At 36.8% G+C, this 27,926-nt stretch overlaps 1 protein-coding gene across 4 annotated transcripts in view; it reads left to right on the plus strand.

Annotated features, from left to right (window-relative positions):
* IBTK (inhibitor of Bruton tyrosine kinase) overlaps positions 1–27,926 on the plus strand; it is a 53,685-nt gene that overhangs the window by 16,644 nt on the left and 9,115 nt on the right. Inside the window, exons 8-26 of one of the 4 annotated variants that reach the window (XM_068678097.1) lie at positions 1,439–1,619; positions 2,836–2,959; positions 5,751–5,928; positions 7,066–7,243; positions 8,045–8,641; positions 10,725–10,811; positions 11,740–11,822; positions 11,913–11,950; positions 13,632–13,728; positions 14,107–14,208; positions 15,274–15,391; positions 16,209–16,269; positions 16,943–17,070; positions 17,852–17,964; positions 18,325–18,473; positions 18,693–18,856; positions 20,618–20,709; positions 21,979–22,138; positions 27,207–27,359. In XM_068678097.1, coding sequence (XP_068534198.1) covers positions 1,439–1,619; positions 2,836–2,959; positions 5,751–5,928; positions 7,066–7,243; positions 8,045–8,641; positions 10,725–10,811; positions 11,740–11,822; positions 11,913–11,950; positions 13,632–13,728; positions 14,107–14,208; positions 15,274–15,391; positions 16,209–16,269; positions 16,943–17,070; positions 17,852–17,964; positions 18,325–18,473; positions 18,693–18,856; positions 20,618–20,709; positions 21,979–22,138; positions 27,207–27,359 — 2,803 coding nt within the window. Of the gene's footprint in view, positions 1–1,438; positions 1,620–2,835; positions 2,960–5,750; positions 5,929–7,065; positions 7,244–8,044; positions 8,642–10,724; positions 10,812–11,739; positions 11,823–11,912; positions 11,951–13,631; positions 13,729–14,106; positions 14,209–15,273; positions 15,392–16,208; positions 16,270–16,942; positions 17,071–17,851; positions 17,965–18,324; positions 18,474–18,692; positions 18,857–20,617; positions 20,711–21,978; positions 22,139–27,206; positions 27,360–27,926 lie in introns of all 4 variants that reach the window. The other 3 variants (XM_068678098.1, XM_068678100.1, XM_068678099.1) reach the window with 3 other exon arrangements.

Here is a 27,926-nt window from a genome sequence, read left to right on the forward strand (position 1 = left end):
GTGTTGCAAATTACCCCAAGTCTCACTGATACTGTCCTTAATAAATCATAAACTAGCATTTATCAATCCTGCCTATGTCCTTTTTTTCCCTGTGCGCTGTAAACAAGCTACGGATAGCTTTTTGTATACTATCTTTTTGAAATAAAATGCTTTCCCGTATGTAGATTTTTTTTCAACATCGTTACCAGAATCTTCACTTAATTCAATATAAGTCTGAAAGAAAGAAAACGTTTAAAAAAATATATATTTTGCCAACTAGTGAACTTCCTAATTTATTGTACGAATGGGATATTTTAATTGCATTTGTCTCTTCTAATAAACAGATGTTGCAGTTTTGGTTTAGATTTTGCACTTCCACATTTCTGTATCTTTGTGCATACAAAACTTAGCTAGCTTGGTACTTAGTTAATGGTACTTAGTTAATCATTGTCGCTTCTGACATCAGGTTCAGACACTTTTGTATTCCTATTTAAGATTGAAAAGGCATGTGAAAAAACATGTCTGTCTGAGAAGTATCTTACTATTGCATATTTGTTCTTTTTTTTTTTGATGCGTTTTTGTATATGCATCTATCACATTTCTTTGTGGTTGCGTGTGCTGTTGAGATTCTTCTGATATGCACATGGCCCAGTGCAGGACCATACGGAGACAGTAACTTGTATCATAAGTGGTATAGTTTTATCAGCTGGGAACCGTGATGGATCTGTGGTAATAAACTTTGTCCCTCTATAGGAGGTTTGGGCATAGCACTACCCTGTCAGAACAGGGCTGCTTTCATCTTTAGAGGTAGATCTGCTGCATATTCCTGGATTTTTGTACCCCAGTCCACTCTGTGGTGCAGACATAAGTGCATGCAAAGCAGGATTATGCTGTGTACCTTTTCATAGATTATTTGTTTTCGGATTCTTAATGCAGCAGAGCAGCAATGACTTGATTTTTTTTTTTTATGTTTTCACAGAATTTCACAGTTTTCGGAGTTCTTACATTACAACTCCAACCTTGTCTTTTCTTTCACATTAACTCCCAGCCTTTGTGCACTTAACAGCAATTTGTATTACAAGCTTGCTTAGTTTATTCCAATGGCTTTAATAACCTGTAATTTATGCCAGTGTGATAGCACTTCTAGTGTCATGAACTGTAATGTGATCAAACAAACGGTCTTTCTTTGGAATGAAAGGCAGTATGACTGTAGAGTCTAACCATATTAAATAGCTGGCCCTGTAGAATATGTCTTACTTTATTATTTGTATCAGATCTTGAATATTTTCTAGTATGTGTGGTGCATCTGTTACCTGTCTTACTTTGAAGACAAATTATCTAACTACCGAGAAAGTCTTACAGAACTTAAAAAGTTCTTCAAAGTAGCGTAACGATGTCCTCTGAATGAACAATGTGTGGAATGTGAAATGATGCTTTTGGGGTGGGTTGTATTTTCTAGGTTATCTGCTGGATCCTAATGGTGAAAAATGTGTAACTGCGCCTCGCCAAGTTTCTGCTCTGCACCATAAAGATACCTCTGTGTCCCTGGTGTCTGCAAGTGATGGTGCTACAGTGTGTGTCACTGAAAGAGGAGACATATATCTGCTTGCAGACTACCAGTGCAAAAAGATGGCTTCCAAGTATGTGTAACTTATCTAACTTGTCGTGAATTATGAGGTGAAGATTTCACTGTAGTCTTATGCTTGCAACTATTTTAAAGACTTTTGTGTATAAAGTAGTGCTAATACAATGTTTCACCAAGTTTTCTTCATTTGCAGTTCTTACATATGAACTGGAGCCATCATTTTTTTTTTTTTATTAGATGAGCCTAAGATCCACTCGTAGTACACTGAGGAAGTTTAGAAAAGCATATTAACAAGAAATATTCCATGCTGTGGGTTTTAAAATTTTGAAACTGGTATTTCTTGTTCATCTGTTGACCTCAGTTTGTATATATTTGTCTTGGCAGAGGCACTGAAGGTGTGCTGTTGTGTTTAGTTATGTTGTTATGATTTTGAGTCAGTAAGCTCTGTATTTAATAAAGAACATGTGGATGTATCACGCTACGCGGAGTAATTTTGGTTTGAAAGGGTGACCTTGTGAAGTCATCTGGTCCATGTGCTAAAACTGGAATGTAAAACCTGTTGAAGAAACTAGGCCTATGACTCATAAATTACTATTATTAAATCATATGGTCCCATTCCCTCTGACTTAGTTTACATTAACAATTCAGAAGAGGTGATTAACAAATTTTGACAGCTCCCAGTTATATCTTTTCAGCTATGATTAAAATTGTACCAATATTCATATACATGTGTTAGCTTAAGGGTTATTTTATACTTTATTTTTTACATGTTAAATAACAGTGCTGATACTTGGAAAAACTTAACTCTGTTTACTACAGTCTTGTATTAGGAAACTGAGAAGTGTTATCTTGCATGGTTCTGATCAGTTAAAAACAATGCCCCCAAAGAAAGTGAGAAACAGCTTACTGGGATAGAATAGGTCTTTTAATAAAAACTGCTAAATAAAACTCTTAAGACTGTAGTCTTTGTAATGCTTAAAATCAAAGCTAAACCATACAGTAGTTTTTACTCATGGAATTTTGTGAAGAATGTGTGGATAGGATGCAACTTACTAAAAAAAAAAAAAAAAAGGCAAAAAATGCAGTCTACTAATGGTATTTTATTAGCAATTGTTAGCTATACCAGCGGGGGATAAGTAAACTTAAGTAGCTGTTCAGTGTCACTACTTCAGCTTTTTTAAACCGTTTCTCTAAATGAGCGAACGCATTTTATCATAGGAGCAATATCTGTACATGAAGAAGAAATACTATAATATTTTGTGTTCTTTCAGACAGCTGAACCTGAAAAAAGTTCTGGTTAATGGGGGCTGCTTGGAATACAAGGTAGATACCCAGCATCTTAAAGAAAATGGGGGTCAGAAGATTTGCATTTTAGCACTGGATGAAGCTGGAAGAGTAAGTTGTGTGCCTAAAATCGTAATTATATAGTAAGCTGCATAAATAAGCTGATTAATAAGGGTGAAACCATTTGGGCTCCCTTGGTGAGTCTGTGTTTTGATATGAGAATTGAAGTGAAACTTACCTTGGGTAGGAATTTAAAATGCATGCTGAAATAATAACCAGATAACTGTATCTTTACTGTTCTACTTTAAACATAAGTTGGTGGTACAAAATCATTCATAGAGAATATGCAATTCATTTAAAAAAAAAAAAAGACTGTGGTATGAACTGTGAAAGTAATGTACAGTAGTTTATTTTTAAATCTGTAAACATCTGATGTCTTTTCATTGGAGGTTGAAGCTCTTTTACTTCTGCCTGCAGAAGTGGTTATAACATGCATGGTCTTTTCTATTTCCTGTCTCCTTTTATCCTGCATCTCTGGTCACTTTTATACCTGCCAGAAACAGTTTTTGGATTACTTAGAAATAGCCTCTGACATGTTTGCTGAAAAGCAGCAGTTCCGTAGATATTGTCCCCTGTATTGCAGAGAGGTTACAGCTAAACCCAGTGAATAGCTTAGGATTTACAGCTAAATGTAGACACTGTGTTTTCTTAAAACTGCAGTAATATGGAAGATTTATTGTTTTCTTTCCTTGTTCTCTCACAGAGGAATAGTTCATGGGGTACTTCAGTAGCTTTTTCTAGCATAGGTCTGTTCACTGGGAGACCTAAGCCTTCAGTGCCATCTAGTGGCATTTGAGAAAACATGTTACTGAAGTGCTGCCTTCAAGAATGTTAAAAAGTGACTTTGTGTATCAAAATAGAGATCAGTGTGTGTATTTTCCTTTCTCTCATTGCATTTATTTGAATAGATCTTATCGGTTTATTAGGTCATTAGTTGTATCAGAGATGATAAACTGCCAGTTCAGTATTTGCTCATATGAGGCTTAGCATCTCTAGCATCTGTACTATTGGTAGTGCCCTTTTGATGTTTTTGTGATACTACTTTGACAGGGAGAAACTACTTATCTTCCTGCATCAGTGGAACTGTGCCAACCTACCTGGCATACTTCCCATGCTAAATGCTGGCAAATGCTAGGATTTGTGATTTAGTGATGTAGGCGTTACGGAGTAAAGAGAGGGATGGGATCTTAGTACTTCTTTTTCCTTAATCAACACTTCCTAGTCTAGTACTTTCTTCAGGAGAGTGCTTCTTAGCCAAGAGAAGAGAGGCCTTGGAGGGAATCTCAAGGAGGTTCCCTCTGAACATCAGGAAGGTTCTTCACTGTTAGGGTGACTGAGCATGGATGTAGGTTGTCCAGACAGATCGTGGAGTCTCACACCTTGAATATGGTCAAGCCATCTGGCCATGGTTCTGGGCAGCCTGCTGTGGTTGGCACTACTTGAGCAGAGCACTTGGACCACTCTGATTCTGCAATGCACGAGAGAGGAAAATAGGTCAGATTCCTTTGTCCCTTTCTTAGGTAGGTATTGACAGACCTTTGCACCTCCTTCAATGGGACGAGAAGAAAGCCCAACTTTAGCACCACTGATGTCACATCTGGGCCTACTTTCCACAGGATTGTTGCTGTGTGCGCACTTCTTACAGGCACCCACAGTACACCTGTGTATGGGGTCCTGCTGTGCATAAAATCATAGAGTGGTTTGGATTGGAAGGGACCTTAAAGATCATCCAGACCCAACCCCTTGCTGGGGGCAGGGACACCTCCCACTAGACCAAGTTGCCCAAAGCTCCATCCAGCCTGGCCTTGAACACATCCAGGGATGGGGCATCCACAGCTTCTCTGGGCAGCCTGTGCCAGGGCCTTGCCACCCTCTGAGTGAGGAATTTCTTCCTTATATCTAATCTGAATCTACCCTCTTTTTGTTTAAAGCCATTACTCCTTGTCCTATCCCTGCACTCCCTGACAAAGTCTGTCCCCAGCTTTCCTGTTGGCCAACTTTATGTATTGGAAGGTTGTTCTAAGGTCTCCCCAGAGCCTTCTCTTCTCTAGGCTGAACAACCTCAACTCCCTTAGCCTGTCTTTATAGGAGAGGCGCTCCAGCCTCTTGGTCATCTTTTAGTACCTCCTCTGTACTCATTGTAGTAGGTCCATGTCCTTCTTGTGCTGGGTGCCCCAGAGCTGAACATGGGACTCCAGGTGGGGTCTCATGAGAGCAGAGCAAATGGGGAGAATCACCTCCCTCAGTGTACTGGCCACACTTCTTTTTCATGCCTGTAGTCCTTCATGTTTGTATTGAATGTTTTCATGTTTATATTTGGTTGTAGTCTCCGCTGCAGAACCTTGGATGCTACAGAGAAAATTAAGATTTTTGTCAAACAATTAGCAAGAAATGTTTTATGTTTTTGCTCTGTTAGCTTTGAATTTCCCCTGATTTCTAAGCAAACTAGGGGGAAAAAACTTGTAAATCAAGAATTGGATTAAGCTTGTTGCTTGACTTGACTTGTTACCTTTTGCTGTCTGTACTGAAATGGCAGTAAAAATTGTCCTGTAAATAAATGTTACAAAGATGTTTAAATAATCAGAGAAGCTTTTCAAATGCCCTTTGTAGGCAAATAGATTAGATATCGTAATAGGGTTTCCCTGTTTTACTTGTAGGTTCTTCGTAATAGATGCTCATAATGTTTTAGGATAAAACTTTAGAGGACATTGTTCTCTTTCTATATGTGACTTTGAGGTGGCACGTTCTTGTGTTTAAAAAATACTGTGTTGTATAATATCAACTGTCTTTATATTGTATGGGTGTTTTCCCGTTCTCTGAAAAAATGGTACTGATGTTACAGGTTTTTTGCTGGAAGTCGTCTAACAATTCCATGAAGCAATGTCGTTGGGTGTATGGCCGGCAAGTCTTCATGTCCGATGTTGCTTTAAATAAGAATGAAATGATGTTTGTCACACAGGATGGTGAAGCCTTTACTGGCAAGTGGCTGGAAGAAGGGAAAAAAACGTCAGAAAAGAAAGGTTAGTTACGACTTTCTAATTTGAAGTACTTAAAATCAATAAAAAAGTTTGATTAAACTTTTACAGTCTGTTTCCTGCTGCTTGATCTAATGGTACTATGTGTCAAATTCTTTCTTTCAGTGTTGGTACACTGACCACTACTGTTTTCTTTCATCAGTAATCCTAAGGCTTACGCTTTGGTTAACCTTCAGGTGGAGATTTCCAGGAAGAAGAGTACTTCTAAAAAATCAGTGATAGTACAAGTGTCCAGCATAACAATTTTGTCACACATTAAATGACCAGTCCTAGAAAACTGGCATTGAATTAAAAGAGGAGCATGTACTTGCTTCTCATTGCTCAGCCAGTGAAACCTTATTTTGCTTCACAGACCCTTATCTGAAAGTAGTATGGTCTCCAGAGCAGTTTCTTCCTTATTTTCTTGGCTCATATTGCTGAGAAGAGGTCCTAATGGATAGTTGTTCTGTGAAGAACATACCCCTCTACTACAGGACAGGATTTTAATTGAAACTGTGGTCTCTATTTATTTAGATGTCTTAAAAACCTGTAGATAGCAATGGATTTACTCCCAACCTGGGATGTATTTGAGCTTTACAGATTTATTTTGTAGTTCTGCCTTGTTTGATACCTAGATTCCATCTTTAGTTTTATGCAGAAGTGGGCTTATTTTTTGACAGCAAGAAAATCCTCTGTTGCTCATTGCAGAGTTGCGTACTAGTTTTGTTCTGTCATTACTTTCCTTTATTCTACATCATATACTGGTTCCCAAACACACCTTTTTGCATTCTTTGTCCTGGTGCTGCTATATATCTGTAGGCACTCTGTTCTTTCTGCTTATTGATGTTCGTTTTGTAGCTTTAGTATCTTTAAGGAAGCTTCAGAATTCAGATCTGTTGATGGGGTGAATGCCTAGTTGACGTTCTGACTGCTTTGCAGTAAATGAGAGCTTTCTATGTGTTACTGTTTTTTTTGAAAGTTTTAATAAACATGTTGATATGTGAGCTGAAATCTTCAGCATAGTCCAGACTCTATCAGTGACTGCATCAGTGGACTTGAAGGCAAGATTTATGACTTCTTTAGCAGTTGCACATTTTAATTAGCTTGACCATTTTGTGTTCTTTTTCACATCTGTTTTTTTAGCAGAACTTGTATCAAGCCCTCAGAATGCTTCATGTGAAACACCTTCTTCATCCGAAACAAACAGCGTGTATGAAAGAATTCGACTTCAGAAACTTACTTTTGTCCACCGAGCAGTTAGTGTTGCTACAGATCCTAATGGATGCAACTTTGCTGTTTTACAGTCAGATCCTAAAACCAGGTATATTTAAAATACCAATGAATGTATTTCTTCCTCTGTGTGTCTGTGCATGTGATAACAATTAAATTGTTCTGCTTTTCAAAAAAGCCTAATTTTCAGCTCATAAAGAAGTCACAGTATGTGCGGTTATCTATACTGCCAGAGAATAGCACTTGTTAGTGATCAGCTATGTTATACAAATGAATAAGCTGAGTTCTTTGAGTAATTAAGATAGGTAGCATTGATATCTTATCTGAAGAGTTTAAGGCAAGCATTTACAATGTAGTTCTTAATACACTCTGAGAGCTAAGCACTGTAGAAATTCATCCATTCATCAACTTCTAAATGAAAGCGAAAAGTGGATCTCTGTTTGGAAAAATGAATAGACTACTGAATTATGTTCCTTGCACCCCTGTAATAGTTTCTAATATATCTGACACAGGAGTAGATATTAGCTTTTTTCCTATTGCTTTGAACTGTAATGTGAAATACAGCAAATATTTGTGTCCTGTTGTTGGAAAATTGAGAGAGATCTGAAAATACATGAATACAGGCTTAATTATGAAGATGAAATGCTGGTTTTGATATTCTGAAACGATGGATTTTACATATGTGGTTTAATAGTCTAAGTAGCATATTATTGGTTCTTCTAGTAAAGAATAAGACATGAAATTGATTAGTCTAGCAATGTAAGAAAATAATAATAAAAAATGATAAAAAAAAAAATGAGAACACCCTCACAGCTCTTCACTAACTGTACTGTGTAAAATTTTATGGGATTGTAAAAGGTAGATTTTCTTATGGGATTAATTTTTTTTCTAGTCTCTATGAAATTCCAAGTGTGTCATTATCAAGTTTTGGAGAGGATTTTGGCAAGCTGTTAAATGAAACAGATGAAATGGACAGCATCCATGATGTGACTTTTCAGATTGGCACAAGAACTTACCCTCTGCACAAATACATCTTGGCTGTACGCTCTGACTTCTTCAAGAAGCTGTTTGTTTCCAGTGATGATCAACTAGACACTCCAGATGTCTACCGTAAAGATGAAGATGCTGTTGGATGTGACCTTTATGTAATTGAAAAAGTTCATCCAGATCTGTTCGCATACCTTCTGCAGTTCATTTACACTGATACTTGTGATCTTTTGACTAATGGTTATAAACCAAAAATCCTGCATAAAGAAAAATCAGAAGAATATGAGAATACTTTAATTTCTAACCTGAACAAAATGAGCTTCGAAGAAGATATTAACAGAAAGTCTGCATTTGAAATTTACAGAAATAATCAAGTGCAAGTTCTAAATGAAAAACAGAAGAACAAGTCTAAAAAAGGCAAAATTGTTCGTGAGGAATCTAACCTCATAAAAATGCTGCAAAGTACTGCAAAAAAATTTGGACTCAGCAATTTAAGTGGAAGGTAGGTGAAAGGAAATATGTTTATATTCTGGCAAGCTCTTCGTGGTGTATTATTTAAGCTGATTTAACTTGTTATTAAAGTTGAAGACTAGTTAGGGTTGCTGAGTCTGCCTTTTTTGCTTTTTTATGTTTTTAAGTCTAAAAGCTTACAGCATAGGCTATGTCACCTCTTTGAAGCACTGTCAGTTTGTTCTGATCTTCTTTCGTAAGACAAAGCATACATGACTTCTTCGAATAATGTCAGAAGCAGACTTCCTTAGTGCAGTCCTGTACTTAAAGCAACATTTTCCAGTAAGCTTCTACATGCTGTGAATGTACTGTTGGCCCTAATTCTAAAGGCCAAGACTCAACATCTGATGCAAATGACCTGACTTTCCAAAATGACTATCGTAAAACATCTCTTTTGTAAGAGTCAGCTGATCTGATTGAGTTTTGGATTGATGGATTTCTATGCTGTGGTCCATAGTCTACCACTTTTTTCCACAGACAACTTTGCCTTGTTTTATTTATTTACTTTGTCCAAATTCCTGTTTAACTGATGCACTCTTAGTGTTGAAACTAATGGAAATGATTTCAAGTATCTCTGTAGAATTACGTTACTCATTTTTTTTCCTGCATTTGTCTTTCTGTTTTGGAGGAGGTAATGAGGTGTTTTATGGCAGTTGTCTGCACTGTATTTTTCACAAACACTGGAATTAATCAGCAAAGATGTAAAGCTGCTGCTAAATCTGAGTTTCCAAGTAAAATTGCCGTGATAAAACATAGAATCATAGAATATCCTGAGTTGGAAGGGACCCTTAAGGATCATCAAGTCCAACTCTTGACACCGCACAGGTCTACCCAAAAGTTCAGACCATGTGACTAAGTGCACAGTCCAATCTCTTCTTAAATTCAGTCAGGCTCGGTGCAGTGACCACTTCCCTGGGGAGCCTGTTCCAGTGTGCAACCACTCTCTCTGTGAAGAACCCCCTCCTGATATCAAGCCTAAACTTCCCCTGCCTCAGCTTAACCCCATTCCCACGGGTCCTGTCGCTGGTGTTAATGGAGAAAAGGTCTCCTGCCTCTCGACACCCCCTTACGACTTACGAGGAAGTTGTAGACTGCGATGAGGTCTCCCCTCAGCCTCCTCTTCTCCAGGCCGAACAGGCCCAGTGCCCTCAGCCGTTCCTCGTACGTCTTCCCCTCCAGGCCTTTCACCATCTTCGTAGCCCTCCTCTGGACACTCTCCAACAGTTTCATGTCCTTTTTATACTGTGGTGCCCAGAACTGCACACAGTACTCGAGGTGAGGCCGCACCAGCGCAGAGTAGAGCGGGACAATCACCTCCCTTGACTGACTAGCGATGCCGTGCTTGATGCACCCCAGGACACGGTTGGCCCTCCTGGCTGCCAGGGCACACTGCTGGCTCATATTCAACTTGCTGTCTACCACGACCCCCAGATCCCTCTCTTCTAGGCTGCTCTCCAGCGTCTCATCGCCCAGTCTGTGCATGCAGCCAGGGTTTCCTCGTCCCAGGTGCAGGACCCGGCACTTGCTCTTATTGAACTTCATGCGGTTGGCGATCGCCCAGCTCTCCAACCTATCCAGATCCCTCTGCAAGGCCTTTCCACCCTCATTCGAAACACTTAAAAAAAGTATAAAAAAAAAAGTATATTGCTGCATAATCCACCAGCAACACTCTTGCATCTTCCCCATTCCAACTCAAAATCTTTTTTATAAATAAGGATGTAAAAAAGCCTATGCTGAAACATACATCTCTTCCACACCACTGTCTTTGCTCAGATAACTGACTGGTGGTAGAATATATAACTCTTAGATTTTTGGCTGTGTGATATTGGACTTTGGCCTTAAGTATAGCTTAAGTATAGTGTTCACTAAAGATAAATAATAGTGCTGAGGTGTAGAAAGGTCAGTTATATTTTACAACTGGTCCTTTGCAGTTTTCTGTGAAAAATGGTTTTAATTCTTTTTCATGTTTACAATAGTAGCCCACTGAAGTGCTATTAATTCTTGAAACTGTTTTTCTTAATAGTTTAGACTGTATACTAATTATATTACTTACAACTGATATTAATGGTTTGCAGATTGGATGGAGTCAGATTAGAAAATGGAAAAATTAATGTTATCAACAGGAAGAATGGGAACAAACTGAAGTTTAATCAGAAGAAATGGTAAACATTTAAAATTAAGTTTTCCTCAGCTCTGCCATCTTCTTCTTCTGTTGTCTCATTACCTGTTAAGTGTATGCTAAAGTTGATTAGCCATGTTTTTAGCTTCTGGTGTAGCCTTGTCCCCTTCACGGTGATGGGTATTTAGAAGTTCTCTGTAGATACCCTGATCTGTGATTTGGTAATCTGGGATTGGTTATATAGTATATTTTGGCTTCTTTCTCCTGTATGTAATTATGTTCTGTTGATTAACTGTCATAGAATACTATTGCCAGGAGAAATTTTGTGGGTAGTTTGACTTCTTGCAAATATGCTTGCTATGACACTGAGATTACATGGATTTGGAAATAAGTAAATGTGTGATGTCCTTTTCTAAGGAGAAAAATCTCTGGAATATCTTTCAGTAGAAGAAATTCATTACCCTTATAAAAGGGCTCATTGTTCTTTAATTCCCTTGGTATGATTGGCTTGAATAGCCTGCTTAGGTAATTAATAAAAACTATGTTGTGCAAAAGTAACTTTTTTTTTTTTTAAAGAAGTAGGGTTACTTTACTTTCAAAATGCTTTGCCAAAGCTTGTAGTAGGTATTAATTTAACAGAAATAACTAACTTAATATAGACCACTTGAGATTAACTAAAATTAGCCATAATTAATTTGGTTGTAGCTGTTTGGAATAGTAATTGGCAAAGTTCTGAAGGAAAAACCTGAGATGGGATTACTGCCTTTTGTGAATCTTTTCTTTGCCCAAAAAACCCTTCTCCCTTGAAACTATCATATCTTTACTGTTAGGTTCATTTTATTTAATGTTATTAAAATTCAGATGTATTTTATGTGAAGTTCTAGCTTGCTCAAGTAAGAATGTGTTTGTATAGTACACAATTGACAGTCTCCTGAACAGTCACAGTTCTGATCCTATTAAATCTCTTCTAGCTCATACGTCTGTGATGTGACCCTGAAATCTTCAGATGGAAAGGAATTCCCATGCCATAAGTGTGTACTTTGTGCAAGACTTGGTATGTGTCTCTCTTTGTTAAATATATATTTTTTTATTATTTTAAACTGAACTTTTATTGCATCTTCAACTGAAATGCCTTTCTTTACAGATTATTTTCACAGCATGTTAAGCAGCTCATGGATTGAGGTAAGCTTGCCAATAAATGTGTGTGGTAGTATGTTTTGTAACAGCAAATAAGTGACAGCTTTTCAGTTTTTTCTAGACTAATGTGTCTTCAATAATGGGGAAAGGGAAGGTCTGGATTCTTAGCTTCTGTTTACAAGGAAAAAAACATGTTTGGTTAATTGACGTTTGTACTGTTGATTTTGTGTTATATGAGAATAATAAATGTAAGAATATATATCAAAGGAGATCAAATTATTACTTTGCAGTTTATTTTGAGCTAGTTCATAGGTTGATGCTGGCCTGTTCTTATAAGATACTGATGCCTTTGGTTGTATTATCATATCTTTTTTGTGAAATATCTTACAATATAAGTAGTATGCATTATTGAATAGCTTTTCATAAGTAGTGAGTGAAAGGTACAGTAAAACTGAAAGTCATTGTGTAGAATCTCTATTTGACTTCTACTGTTAATAGAATAGAGCATATCAAAGGCTATTCCACTAAAGTCACCAGATGCTGATTCAAAAGGTGTTGGTATTCTATATGTCTTAGTTTCTATTTGCTAGTTGTCTGTCAGTGTCTTTCTCTTCATGAACATTAGGATTTTACTAGATGCTTCTATTTAAGCGTCTGAATACTATTGATAATTTTTAGTGGATGAGTGGAAAGATGTAGATGGATGAGCGTTTTTCAGAGACTGAAAGCTGAAGGAATGTTCAAGACTTTTCTCAACTTTCTGTAGCTTTTTGCCAATACTTGAATCTAAAAACCTGGTGAAATACTGGCAGCTTTTTGCTGAGTAACAGAACTTTACAAATCATTTAAGTTGCTGTGCTGCCTCAGTCATCCGTGAGAAAACTTATCTGAAACACTGGGAGATAAGTGATTAAAAAAAGTGTTGAGTGTCTGTGTTGGTGATGGCTGTATCAGCTGTATGTAGATTGTCAGTTGTCTATTATTTCATAAGCAAATCTAAATCATACTATATTCATAAGTAAATCTTTTGCGAATCAAGTGCTCTAGTTGTTGCATAAAAATCTTAATGTCTGTATGAGTTTTTTAAACCTAAGGTGGGAAATATGTCAGTACCCGTAGCGCATTCTTAAGCAAAAGAAATCTTTTAGTATCAAACTTTGTTTCAGCACTGACTGAAATAAAGAAGTTGTTAAGCAGTGACATTGAATAAACTTGAATGGTGACAGTTACATGATTTAATGGCTAATGTTTGCTCATACAAAAGCTTTGCCTATGTGGTTAGAATGGTTCTTCAAATGAACAGTTTGATGAGGACCTTATTTTCTGTGGGATTAACAGTAAAAGCTAAATTAACCTTACAATTCTTTTCTTAAGTGGCAACTTGTGATTTCACTAGATCTCCTACCTTGAAAGGAAGGGAGTTCAGTTCTTTACTTTTAAACAGTTGTGGGTAAAATAATTAGTTATAAGAGGATTGTTAGAGAAGACCCTCGAACTGACAGAAAGCACTGAGCAATTTCCTGGTTATGCAGAAGTCTGGGCCAACTTAATTGTTCTGCTTCAATTAGTTCTTAAAGAACTTGAAGAGATTTTGTCCAAATGCTTAAATAATTGTTTAACATGGAAAATGTGAACCTCTGCTAAATATAATTAGTCTTACTTCTTTATTTTATTCTAAGTAGTCAACTTATTTTACCCGTTTTTTCCCTCTCCTTTTGCATTTTAGGCTTCCTGTTGTTCTGCTCTGGAAATGCCAATCCATTCTGACATACTGCAGATAATTATAGATTACCTGTATACAGATGAAGCTCTTGCAATAAAAGGTGCCAGTAACATATTTTCAACTCAACTGCAGTTCCTGTATGTTTTATATTTTTAAAATAGAAATTCCATTCTTGCATTGAAGGTTTATGTAGAAAATCCAAATTGGTATGTCTTTATTTTGAGACTGTTTACCCCGAGCTTTGTTGTACCTTTTTTTCCCAGTTTGTCAGACACTCCAGTTTCCCTTTTCCCTTTTTCTTTAGCTTTAAAAAATAAATAAATCACTTTATGCTTTCCGATTTAATTCCTTGTGTTGTTAAAATCCCCAACAGAATTGGCAGAGCCAGTACATTTGTCTCCAGCTAAAATCTTGCTGAAGCTCTGTGTGTTAGTCGTTCATGACTTGCCCCCATTGTCTGTGATGCTTTGTTTTCCAGATTCTCAAAATGTGGAATTCATATGTAATGTTCTTGTGGTAGCAGACCAGCTACTTATATCCAGGCTAAAAGAAATGTGTGAAGTAGCCATTGCAGAAAAACGTGAGTTCTTCCACTTCTGCTATAATGTTCAGAGATGAAAATACACTTTTTTTTTTTTTTAGATATTAAAGTTCTTGCCTTTTCTTCTTAGCATGGAATTCCTTACTTATATTTCTTTGCTGTGGTTACCTTCTGCCGTTAATTGCACAGTGCTAACTGTTGCTTCTTTAGTTTGGGTGAGGTTCAGGATTAGCATAATCAGTATTTCTTTAAGCTTCCTTTTCTTCATTTCACGGTCTTCAATTATTAAAAAAAAAAAAAAGGAAAAAAAATCATAACAAAAACCAAACTTTCATCAGAGCTTTACTTCTGCTAATTTCTGTTTTCTTTTCATTAAATTCAAATTTCTTGTCTTTAAAACATTACAAAATTTATTTTATTTCTTTTTCTGTCCTTGCATTGAGTTCTCCTAGGTCTTCTGTTTAGTTGATGCAATAGTGTTCCTACATAGCTATGAAGATCTGTCTCTTCTAGAAAACATTAGATGTTGCTCAGCTTCATATGCAAAGTCAGCATACAATTTTTGCTTGTCATTTCTTGATGACTTCCCTTTTCCCCCCAGCTTTTTTTTCCTTTCTCCCACCTAAAGATTATGATTAGAGATATGGAGATTAATGAAGAGTTCTATTCTCTGTATATGAAACTTGCAGTTTTTAACTTTTTTTCCCCTTTATAGTGATCCACTGAATTTCAATATACTGAAATTAATCTATAGGTAGGATCTCTATATTTCTGTGAAGTAGCCTTTGCATTCAAGCTGCTATGAAGTTATGTGGAGCTTGCTGTAGTTTATGACTATTTGAGCATTAGTGTTTTTTCTAGGAAGGAAAAATATTTCTTTTCTTGATGTTTAATTAACTTGTTTTTGCTGTGCAACAAGTCTGAGAAAATGCTACATGAGATAGCAGTGTTTTCCTGTTCACTGTGATTCTATTTAGGGTTGTGGTGTAGTGGGGGATATTGGTGGTAGGGGAGCGGTTGGACCAGATATCTTGGAGGTCTTTTCCAATCTTATCCAGCCTCCATGATTCTATGAGTTTAGTTTGTTGTGTTTTCTCTTTGCAGTTACTTTAAAGAATGCTGCTGAGCTGCTGGAGTTCTCAGCAATGTATAATGCTGAACAGTTAAAACTGTCCTGCCTGCAGTTCATAGGACTCAATATGGCAGCTTTGCTTGAAGCAAGGTAAGGAGAGACGCATACATGTTTGTGTACTAGCTGCGTAATTCAGATATTGCAAAAAGGCAGCTTTTGCAAGAACTAGAAGGAACAGTTACATGTTGATGTGCAACTGAATGCTGCTCCTGTAAAGGAAGGCTCATTTTTGCCAAACAGAGACAGAAACTAATTACATATCTGTATGTACTCTACAAGTACAAAAAACTCTTACAATCTTGCATGAAAAGCCTGAATTAGGGGGAGAAACTTCTCTTTACATCTTCATACATATGAAGTCATACCCAGTCATTAATAGGTAGCAAGAATTCTGATCTGGTTGACCTGAGACAAAATTTAGCCATTATAGCCTTGGGCAAGGAGAGCTGTTCATGCAGGCAAGATAGAATTTTGCTGCAGAACTTGTTATAGTATTACTTTCTGGCATAAATGTCAGAGGATATTGTGGCTGAGTTTTACCGAAGAATTTGCTTAGACTTGGATGTTAGATATGTGTCTTTCTGCCACAGATCTATGCAGAAACAGGTAAGGCAATAATCAGTTCATAGTAATCCAACTACGTAGGTCTGTGTTGGCTGTGGCTTTAAGGAAATGCAGACTGTCTGGAAAGGTTAGGGTTTTAATCCTGCCTTATAACAAGAGCATTAACTAGTTTATACTTCTATTTGTGTGACTACTATGGATGTGTAATAATGCATCTAAGTGAGATTTATTTAGGACATGCATTTGAGCTTTTCATTAATGTAATTTTTATTTTTATCTTTTTCAAGCTAAACCTACCTTAAAAGCTTGAAAAAGCAGTATTTGTTTTTTGCTTATTTTTAAGGACTCTGGATGTCTTAAGTGATGAAGTTGTAAAGGATCTTTCTATTTATTACAGGAAAATGGTAAGTTGAACAACTTGAGAGTAAGGTGCTCAGGTTTAAAGTGAGAACAGGTAATGGGTAATACATACCTGCAGGGTCTATAGGTGACAGGTTGCAAGTGGAACATATGACTCAAAAAATGAAGGCTATCTGCTGCTATTACCACTCTCATGGAGCTCATTGCCTTATTTATTAGCCATCGCTACAACAGTATAGTCCTATAAATCCATTAAAATATACCTTAAATGTATGAAATGTTCTTTAACAGTTGTTGTGCGGGGAAAAATTAAGGAAGATTTGTGGAAAAAGACATCCCTTAGAAGAAACAAAATCAGTGAAAAGTACAGTGTTCTCATTAGATCTTAAGGGTAATGAGAAAAATAATGTGAAAATTGAACTTCCATACGTAAGGGTCTAAGCAAATTCTAATTTGTTCATACAAACCTGAAGCATCGTTTGTCAGGAGTTATAGGTAGTTTAAACATGTATACATTCTGAGTCTATCACTTAAATGAAAGAATTCTTCTGTTCTACTTAGAGAAGTAACTCAAGTTTATAAGCTGGTTAAATAACCAGTTACTTAATCTATAAAAATGTTCTAAATAACTGTCATTTTTGGTCCTTCCACAAGAGATCAATTATTTACTAGCAAGCAATTTAAGAGCAACGATTTTAACAGCTTTTACAACTACAGATTCCAGCTATGGTCAGGAGGGTAATTACTCCATATCCAGATGGACCTGATTTGAGTTCTTTTGAGCCTGAAGATGGAGAGAACTTTGTTTTTTTAAAAGAAGAAATGAATACAGAACAAAATTCTCAGTAAGTATCTGTTTTACATCAACATTAGTAACTAAGTGAGGTACATATGGTATTTATACCTCTTTGTATGGTGCCTGACTGACTCCCTGGGTAGGGAAATTTTCTTTTAAAAAAATATTTTAAGGTTACAGTATTGATGCAGGAATGAATAGGTTTGTATATATATATTTATCCCCCCAAAGTAGAGAAGAAGTTGGGGTACTGTAGCTGTGGTTCATTTAATTGTGAATTTCTAGTAGTATTGTTAAAATAAAGAGTCCTTTCATTTGATTCTGTTGTCCCTAATATTGTAGGATACGTTGGAACGACTGACATTCTGGTTACATGACCACATACCTACTCTGTTGTAGTGGTAGTGCTAACATGGTGTCAGTATCTGTGCTGGGCATAAAGAGTTACTTTGATTTCTGCCAGTTGTTGTGATGTGTAGCAAACTTAATCTGGCCTAGGTGGCAGTGCCAGCCTATGCAGCTGCTGTATCTTCCACTGTCTCAGCAGAAGTGTTTGTGCAGTGGAACAGATCAGAGACTAGATCCACATAAGAGAATTTTTCTTTTCCTCCTATTTTTTTTCCCCATGAATCATTTAGTAAATATTTATGCCAACACATGAACAAGGGTAATGCCAGAGGAGGAGGAAGCAGCTAGTGACAGCAGATGGGAGCAACTATTACTGCTTAAAGTATAACCACGGCTGTTGCCTGAAAAGCTTGACATTGATTCTTCTGAGACTAGACTTCCTTGATGGTTTAATCCATCTTGTATTTTTCTGTTTTTAACAGGGAAGCCCTTTTCAAAAGAGCAAAAACTAAGGCAAAAAAGAAGCCACGGAAACGCTCTGACAGTTCTGGGGGATATAATCTATCAGATATTATTCAGAGCCCAGCCTCCACAGGTCAGTAGGAAAGAGTTTCCTTTCAGGTATAAAAACAGAGCATAAAGTTTAACATCCAATGCAATTTTTATACTTCAACCATTAAAACTTGCAAAGATCATTTGTCTTCTAGTAAACACCACAGGTGAATTCCTAAGACTAAGTTATTTAAAGGGATGGTTGTCATCTTAAGCTGGTGTGCAAAGTTTTCTGTAAAAGCATGGGTTTTGTAAAAACAGCGCTAATGGACACTTTAATGTAACAATTTATTTATTTTTTACCCATGCTATGTAGTTAATAATTTTTGCTTTGCTTTTTTTAAGCATTGTTTAGTCCTGCTTTCATGATATAATAGTTTTACTTCCTGTTCTTATTTTTTAGGCTCCATAAAGCTGGATAAAACTAACTCTGTAGAATCGCTTCCAGAACTCCTAACCTCTGACTCGGAAGGTAGTTATGCAGGAGTGGGTAGCCCCAGAGACTTGCAGTCCCCTGACTTCACAAAAGGATTTCATCCAGAGAGGACTGAGGTTGGATCTATTTGTTTCTAGCAATTTATTTTTATGTTTATCTAATCCATCAAAAGCAGGGCTTGCATCTTTGGAGTGTTTCTGAGAAACTGTCATCGGGGGGGGGGGGGGGGGGGGGTACAAATAATAGCCTGAGCAAGGATTCACTTTTTTCTGAGGGGGAAAAAAAGTGAGAATATTTGGAGAATATTCATGCAACATTTTTTGGTCTTTTTTTAGATGAAAGACAAAGCATGTAGTCAGCCCATGAAAGCCTCTCAACCTAACAAGGAGATGAAGTCATACAGGGGATCGTCAGCAGTGGTACAGTCTGTTCCACAGTTCATTCCCAGTACCAAAAACAACTCTGCAACCTCTCCCAATTGGGTAGCAACCAGTTTCAGGTGGAGTAATAGTTGTAACCTGTAACCTATGTAGTTGTAACCTAAGTTACAGTCAGTAGTCTTCATTTGCTGGTGAATGCTATTGCCTGCAAAGTTAATTGATCTCAAAATGATCATAAGTTACTTGACACATGTATTAAAAATGTTGGTAGCTTTATTGAACTGGTATTTATTCTTCGAGAATTTTTCTTTGAGAAAAGCTAACTGAGTTTTACCAGTCTAGACTTGTGCAATCCTATTTTAAAGAGGCCAGCTTCATTAACTTCTTGTAAAATACTCGGCAGTTTTCTGTCGGATGATGCTTGAAGCCATTGGAAGCATTATTGTACTTTGGCATTTTTAAGCCATTCCTTTAAACTTAAACGGTCTGTGAAAATCAACACCTCAGCTTTAACTGGTACAGTAATGAAATAATTGAATATGAATTTTTTTAATCTGTAGTAGTATCTACAGAGCAGCAGTACTCTAAAGGGCTGAAGTTCTGTCCTGCTTTATGTCCTGGCTCTGACAGTTGTCAATAAAGGCTGATGAGGGAAGAGGTCAAGGATTTAGGGAGAATCATATAGCAATAACTTCCCAGAGTTTTCCCAGTCTCTGATGGTTTGTGTCTGATGGGCTTTGTGAATGCAGGTGATAAAGCTATAGGAATTAAAAATCCCAGCTCTGAAGTACATGATTCAGCGTGCAGGGTCCATTAGGTCTTGACTTTTGTCTTGTGACGTAGTCTGCGCAGAGAGGGTGACACATCCCCCAACTGAATCTTTAGTGTTCAGACTAGTTGGAAGAAGTACCCCCTTCATTTTCTGCCTTACAATTCTTCTGGGATATTTTTTTTTCTCAGTTACATGGTAAGGGAACAAATAAAGCCAAAGGACTTTGTTTTAATATCCCCGTACCTTTATGGGTTTCCCTTGTACTCGTTTGCTTTTTCTTGTATTGCTAGCACATGGTGTCCAAAAAAGGCAGGCAGCATTGTTCTGTTGAGCGTTTTAAGCATTAATAGTGTAGCATATTTGGTTGAAGTACTACTAAGTAGCAGTGATGACAGGGTTTGGTTTGACTTCCTACAGATTAATTCACTAGTTAGTCCATGGCAGTTGGTTTTATGTAGAGAGAGAAAGTGCTGCTTATGTCTGATTTCAGGGTCTGTCTTTAAATGTAGTTAATTTATAAAATCTTCAAATACATAGGTTTTAATTTATAGTTTTACATAAATATTGGAAATGTCTGGATTCAATTCATGTTTGTTTCTCTGGAAGTTTAAAAGTAGATAATTTACAAGAAAAAAAAGATTCCTAAAGTTTGACAGTGTAGCTAGTATTTGTACAGAGCTTTAACTGGCAAAGAAGGTTCTGTGCCATGTGAAATATTTTTATACAAGTTCTTCAAAGAAAGATATTTCAGCCTGCATGAAGAAGCTATGAACAATGCTCCTCTAATACTTAACACGAACAGTTGGCTACTAAATAAGTATCCTGGATTTAGGTTCCTAATTTTTGAAAGTAATCACAGTTCACATCTTTTTGTTTCATAGCATAATGAGTTTGAGAGTATTTTTATAGTACGTTCTTAAATATGTATATATTTATAACAATTTTGTCAGGAACATTGTGTTTGAGGTTTGGCATAATTGAGGAAACAGACATAAATTATACATCCAGTTACCAATCTTATGTATGATTTAGATTTCATTGAGGTTGGAACTGTGGAATGTAAGTAAAAATGAGTGCCTTGTAAGGTAACTTTTTATTTTTCATTTAGTCCTGCCAGCCCTCCTGCTATGGATCTAAGAACTATCATGGAAATTGAAGAAAATATGCAGAAATGTGGAACCATGCCAAAGACAAATTCAAGGTTGGTAAAAAAAACAAAATCTATAAAAGAAAAGTGTGATAGACTAGGCCATTATGAATTTACTTACTGGTTATGGCAATCCAGAGCTGAAAACGAGGAGGAGAAAAGATGTCCTCTTTCTTTTTTTGGAAAACTTTGTTTACTCACATTACAGTTCATTATAGTGTTTTTTTTTGTTTGTGTTTTTATCATTCAAAGTGTATCCCCTTATTTTCACTGTAGTCTTGCTTGGTCAACTACTGTGAAAACATGTCCTAGCTTTTGAAATGAAAAGCAAGGAAGTGCTAGGAAGCTGCTGTCTTAAATAATTGGTTTGCTCTGCTGAACTTTACTATTTTCAACCAAAAAGCATTAACTGTTGTACATAGCACTTAAGAAATTACTTGTGGACTATATTGTAACTGATTTTGAAATTTTATCTTGTCTCACATTCTTTCTGTTACATTCTATCCCCTATCACCTCATCATATCAATATGTTGATACTGACAAATCTTAGTCAAGGGTGGTTCTTGCTCTGACAAGCACCTCAAAGACATAGTGAGAGAATTAACCCACGCATTTATTACATGGTAATGTATGGAAGAGAACTGGAAATGACTTGCATGGCCTTTGAAGTGTGACATTCTTGTAAAGGATAGCTAGGAAAAGAGTCCTAGAGCCCTTTTATCAAGTTCTTTCTCTCACAGGAGAGAAATTTATTATTCAGTCAATAATATATGCTTATGGTAAATTGGAAGAAACTATTTGTTGTGGTCTTGTTTTGTTGTTCTTTGAGCCAAGTAAAGGATTGCTGTGTAGGTTGATTTAGAAGCTGTGAACCAAACATCCGAGAATGAAGAATCCAAATAATTTAGAAAACAAATCACTACACATAGGAAAAAATGGCTATATTCTGTTGTGTTCTTTTTTTTTTAAAAAAAAGAATATTTTTGGTTTAAGGGAGCTAAATTTGTCAGTCTAAAAAGTCACAAAAATTGTCTTAATCTGGTGGAGGATCTCTCAGAATTATTCCTACCCTATATTTTCTTCTATAGGAATTGGAATGAGGAGTCATTTTATGGTGCTTTTCTTTCTGTCACTCTTGATACTGATCCTCCTCTTGCTCCCCAGCTAACCAACCCCCCTGCCCACCCTCTGCCCATTGTCACCCCACTGGATAAAGTATTTTGGTCTAGTAAAGAAATTTCTCAGTTCAGTATGCAGTTTTAAAGGCAAGTCATCTGAAAGGACACTGTTCTTATGTCTTTCTTTGCAATATCAATTCATGGCAGAATGGCTTCTCATGGAATCAAGCTTTCTCAGAAGCAAAGGAAAATGATTGCCTTGGCAGCAAAAGATAATGGTTCAGGAACTACCAGCACGGAGCCTACTCCACTAATAACTGCACCACCCACACCTACAAAAGTTGCAAGACTGGGGAACGCATGGTATGTTACAAGTCAAATATCACTTCTGTGTTTTGGAGGGTTTTTACATTAGTGTCTTAAAAGCAGTTTCTTAAATAAAAATGACCTAGATTCCGTTCATTAAAAAGATTTAATGTTATTTGTATCTACATTTGGTAGTAATCTAGAAACTTGAAGGGGGAAGGGAAATGCAGTGGTTGCTATAGTGAGTCAGAGGGCTGTATCCCATCTGGCTCTTGCCTGCGTGTGATGTGGTATTTGCAGATGTTATCAAAGTGACGTATAGAAAAAGAAGGTAGAACACAAGCTCTGAAACTTAGTCAGGAAGAGGTTATTAGTAACCATTAGCAATGCTGTTTTTCTTTGTCAGGAAAGAAAAAAGTAAGCTTGTTCTTCCTGGGGGAAAAGGCTAAAATGATTTTGGAGTAGAGCAAGGGAGTGATGGATGCTGCTATTAAGGATCCCTTAAAGTGGGAGGAGGTATAATGTGTGTAATCAGTATTAAAAGTCATTTTAAACACAATTTAAATGTTCAAGTAAATTTCAGTATATCAAACAGGAATGGTTTATAGTCTGCTCAACAAACTGAGTTTACAGCAGTGAGCAATTACAGCTAGCCTGATTCACAATTTCTTTTTCACAACTAGAATTGGTGTTGTATGATGCGTAGAGACATAACTGAACAAGTAGCCATAAGCTTTGTGAATTTGGTGTGTTGAATTACTACAGAATAAATGCTTGTGTGCATGCTTTCATGTGGAGGCAAGTGTTGAACAGTTCTCCTGCTTTCCCCATTCAAGGAGGTTTTTCATTACAATTTGCTTCTGTACTACTTATACAGAATACCTAGGAGAATTTAAGGTCATTTGCTTTCTCTATAGTTTACCTTTTTGTGCCTCAGTAGGAACAAAGCTTGCTGCATACCCACTGCAGTAACCTTTTTTGTTCTTAAATGAATCGTTCCCTAGACAGTTAAGCTGTTTTAAAAACTTATGTTGTAGTTTCATATTGAATAGGTAATCAAAGTAAAATTGGAGTATGTCTTTCAAAGGACAGGCATGCTTTCCACAGGTAGGGTCACCTCCCTCTTGTATTTTCGGACTCTTTTCTTTGATCCTCTGTATATACTGCTTTCTCCTTTCAGAAATAAGAGTAGTGTGCATCTGCTGGAATCTTTGCCTGTTTGCTATGTAAGTTGAAAACAGACGTGTAGTCTGTTAGCTATTTAATGAGTGTAAAGAGAAGAAAAAAAAAATCACATGAAGAGCTGGCTGAGGAGAGGATACTGCCAGAAAGCAGCCTAGTTGCTTACTGAGAGTTATCCTGTGTCAAGAGATTTACAGTAACATCTAGAACTTCGTGCTTCCTCTGTTCCATTTCATGTATTTCTCATCTTTCTTGCATGGATGTTAATATGATAACCACCTTGATTTTGGAGTGCCCTTAGATTTATTAGAGATTCCACTTAGGTTTATTGGTATGCTGTTACCGTAGTTTTAGACCACAGTAAAAATAAAAATATTCCTGAACATAAATAGCAGTAGAGTAGAGCTGGGGTTACAAAATATTTATCAGTAACTCATGGGAAAAATTTGAGAGCATGTTGTAATCATCTCAAAACCATGCGCTTTAAATCAGATAACAAGTGGTTCTAGAAATAGTATCCTACTTCCAGTTATGGCACCAGAACAAGCTTTGCTTCTCTAGTGACACCATGTAGTACATTCAGCCTTATGATGAAAGGGCATTAGTATTTTATAGGGCCTTTCAAGGATCATGTCAGTCTGATCTGAAATGGAGTACTGCATAGTAGATCAAGGTATTGTGGCATGAAGTGTGACGCATCCTTCAAGTAGTAATTCTGACAAAAAGTCTCTTCTGTAGGCATCTGTTTATCATGCGTTGATTATAACTAAAACATAAATTGTGGCGTATATTTCCAGTGTCCAATGTACAGAGGTATGTTACGACAATAATTTTTATCTACTCTTTCTAATCTGACTGCTGGTGTTACAATTATTCATAAACAGTGTGTGTAACCCAACATCTACAGTGATGATGTATGCAGTCTTAGAAACACAAATCACTCAAGCTCACTTACACGTCAGTTTACGTGTTCTTAGAAACCCACCACGTTTGTACCCATCAGTGACTCAGTGTGGCAGCACCAGGGAAATGATGCTCTTGTGCACCAGCCGATGGGTGACTTGGGGGATGTCCGTGCTGCCATCTGTATGGGCATCTGTCTGTCTCTTCTTCCCTTCATACACAGCTTTTTAGATACAAAACCTGAAGTAGGCTTTGGAGGACATACATGTAGAGCAACTTAGAGAGTTACCTGAATTTCTTTGGAAGTTTGTGTTACTGAAGTCCTATCCCCAGTGTAAGATAAATAACTAGAAGCATTTGAGTCAATGAACTTAAGCATGAAATGGGTGGCTTCTAATTAAATTATTTACTTCCGAATACAGGCAATGAATATCAGAGAAGCACTGATAAAAGGTGTATCAAAATATACAATGTAACTTCATTTGTTTGACATCTGAGTAAGCTATTATCACTATTCATTTACTCTTCTGTAGATAATTCTTTACTTACTGGGTGGTGGTCAGTTTTAAGCTACCAACTGCCCATGAACTGTTCCTTACATTTAAAAAACAATTATGGACTGATTTTTGAGTATATCGGATAACTCTCTCCAGAAAACATACTGCATTCTTAAGGTTCTGATTTAGCAGGTTTTGAAAGTAGCTGGGCTCTACTGTGTTACACACAGAATCCGAAGAGGAAAGGCCAGCGTCTACTTCAGGAGGATGGAATCCAGTCTAACGCTCACCACACACGATTCTGTACGTTCCTCAGCAGCGTTCCACTGGCTTCTGAGCTGGAAAATGCTGCTAGCTCAAGCAAAGAACCAGTGGGAGGTATATGAATATTTAAATGTATGCCTAACTGCGAAAAAGAGCATTTGTTGAAGAAACTTTAAGCAGCTTCAGGCAAGCCAGCAATTATTTGATTGCCCCTGCTAGTTGTTCAAAGTGTTTTTTGTATGTGAAATAGAAGGGTGTTACTGATCTGCGCTAACACCATATTTGCAAAGTTCTATTCTGTAAATTCACAATGGACTGTTAGAGTGTGTCTGGCAATGGAGTGAGATTTCCATGCATGCAGTATAGTCAAAGCCATAGAACTCGTGTTCCAATGAAATGAGATACTCATCTTGGATGCGCAGCGAGAGCGCTTGCCAGAAGGGTGTGGGACCTTCCGGCTCTTTTTTCGTTGACTAAAAGGCACAGTATATCTTCTACCATGCCCTACCTTTTCTGCCAAAAGTAACCTACTGTTTCATAGTTTTAGGGGGGAGTGAAGATGTGCTACCTTCTCCAAAGAATGGTGGAAATTTAGGGGAAGATGAGGTGTAAGGAAAAAAAAAAAAGCAACTAAATCTACTTTGATCATGATCATGGGTGGTTATTTTTTGTTTGCTTGGTTTTTAAATTCAGGAGAGCCAATGGCTTTTCAAGAATGGAAGCATAGAGAAATTTAAACTTTCTCTTCAGAATTAATTTATATGATACTTGTCTATTTTAATGTCTAGGTGTTGAGCTTATCAGAATTTCAGCTTACTCTGAAACATCAGCTGTCTTGGAATTCCATGCTTTGATGTTTTGCAGTTACAACTTAGAGAAGATTTTTTTTTAAAGGATGATGTTTAATTTATTTTTTAATGTTATATTTTCATTTCTATCTAATTTGTATAAGGAAGAGCAAGCTTAAACTTAGAAACTTTCCCAACAGTATCGCCTCTAAGAGTTTAAGCCAAACCATTTTAAGCCATCTGCATTGTTTTGGATAGGATCACAACTGGAGAATGACACAGTTGGGTTGTGGGTTTTTTTGGTGGTGGCGATGTGTGTTTTTTTTTTTTTTTTGGTGCAGTATTGCAAATGGATCTGATTGCAGTACAGAATTTTCATGAAGATAGGTAGGCTATTTAGATGGTATCAGAGGAGGCTTCTGTGACGGCATATCCTAAGAAAACCATTTGCCTACTCAGTAAGTTTTGGGAACTTCTGGTCAAACACTTGCCCAGACTCTTAGATGCCAGCTGTTAGCACAAACAGAGGATGTGGGGAATGGCTCTGAGTCCTATTTGGTGGTTCCCATTCAGCTTTATGTGTCTACGTATAAAGTGTATGGCATATGTGCTGCTGATGCAATAGGGGAGGAAAAAAAAAAAAAGCAAATAATGCTGGGTAGTCTAGCATGGTTTAGATATCATATATTGCATTCAGATGCTTTTGTTGTAACATTTTAATTGCCTAATGTTTGTTTTCTTAATTTATATACCACATTGATGTAGTTCAAACATCTTTGACATCAAGTGCTTCCCTTCTTACAGTAGTTGCACAATTAATTAGCATCGTATAGGTAGCTTGTTCTACTTCAATGGTATTTATAACTAATCTTATAATTAATCCGTTATTTCTTTGAGTAGATGATGAGCAGATGGGTTCTAAAATGTATTTCATGTTTTTGATGTGAATGTGAATATTTGTTTGAAATGAATGGGACTTCTCTGGTTAGTAAGGTTAAACGTAAGCACATTTATGTAGAGTTAAGTCTAAAGCCTCAATGGGGAGGGGTGAAACTGAGGGTAAGTACCTTAATTTCTGTAAATAAATCTTTGGCTCAGAAAGCGTTAAGAGTAGCTATAACTTTAAATTGCTGTGTTTTCATAAAGCTTTATTTTTTAACGATGATATGCAGGCTCTAGTTCAGTAGCAGTGTATGTTATGCTTATGCAAGTAAAAGAAAATGAAGCGCATGAATTTTGTCAATTTCTTTTTAGGTTAAGGGATTTTTACAAGTAACTCGTTCAGTATCTTGGTTCTGTTTGACAGCTGCATCTGTTAATTCTGCAAAAGTCCAAAATGCTTAAGTACCTTAGAGTAATGAACTTATCTGATGTTTACCTGTTTGATCCAAAGTGACGTTTTAGTGGATGGGGTCTAGCAGGCATAAGGGTTAGATGCAGAAGCTAAGATCTATTACTTTATATGTGTGTATGTATGTATTTATTTAAAAGGTCATCTTCATCACGTTCTGCTTTGCCGAAGTCATTCCGTGATCTTGTAATGGAAGAAGAAAAATGTCTGAGTGTGAATAATTCACCTGGTACTGGTATGAAAAAGGCTGGATATAAAGGAACTGAGGATTCACCGGTCCAAAACACCATAAAGTAAGTCTTTTCCTAATTGAGAACTCTTTTTACAAGAACCACAATAACCTATTTAAATTTTTGCTGGAATGTGAAAGGATGAAATTGCCATTTTTTTAAAATCCTGTAATCATTCTTCTAATGATTCTAATGATTTTAAATGTCAATAGGATTTCATGAAGGAAATATTATGAATTGGAAACTTACAATACACTAAAGGAACTTAATGTTGCTGCTAATATTTTTGTTTGAAGTGCTTGCCTGTACATATACACACTTTGGACTACAAACAAAATACATGCGCATCTGTATGTAAATAAGTACTGGTGGGAGAGAGATGGGTTTTTTTTTGGAGAGTGTGTGTGATGGAGCGGTGTCCTTCAAAAACAGGAATAAAGCTGAAGTTACTGTGGTGAGTGGAGATGCAGGAAATTGAAACACAGATCTGAAGAAATAGACAGGTGTCAAAAGTTTCATTGCTAGCGAAATAGCAAAGGTTTTCATCCCATGGGAGACAGCATGGCTGGTGATAAGGGAACTTGCACAGGATGCCATTGCTAGTTTTGTCACATGTGGTCTGTGATCTCC

This window comes from Anas acuta, chromosome 3, assembly GCF_963932015.1.
Source record: "Anas acuta chromosome 3, bAnaAcu1.1, whole genome shotgun sequence".
Lineage (NCBI taxonomy): Eukaryota > Metazoa > Chordata > Aves > Anseriformes > Anatidae > Anas > Anas acuta.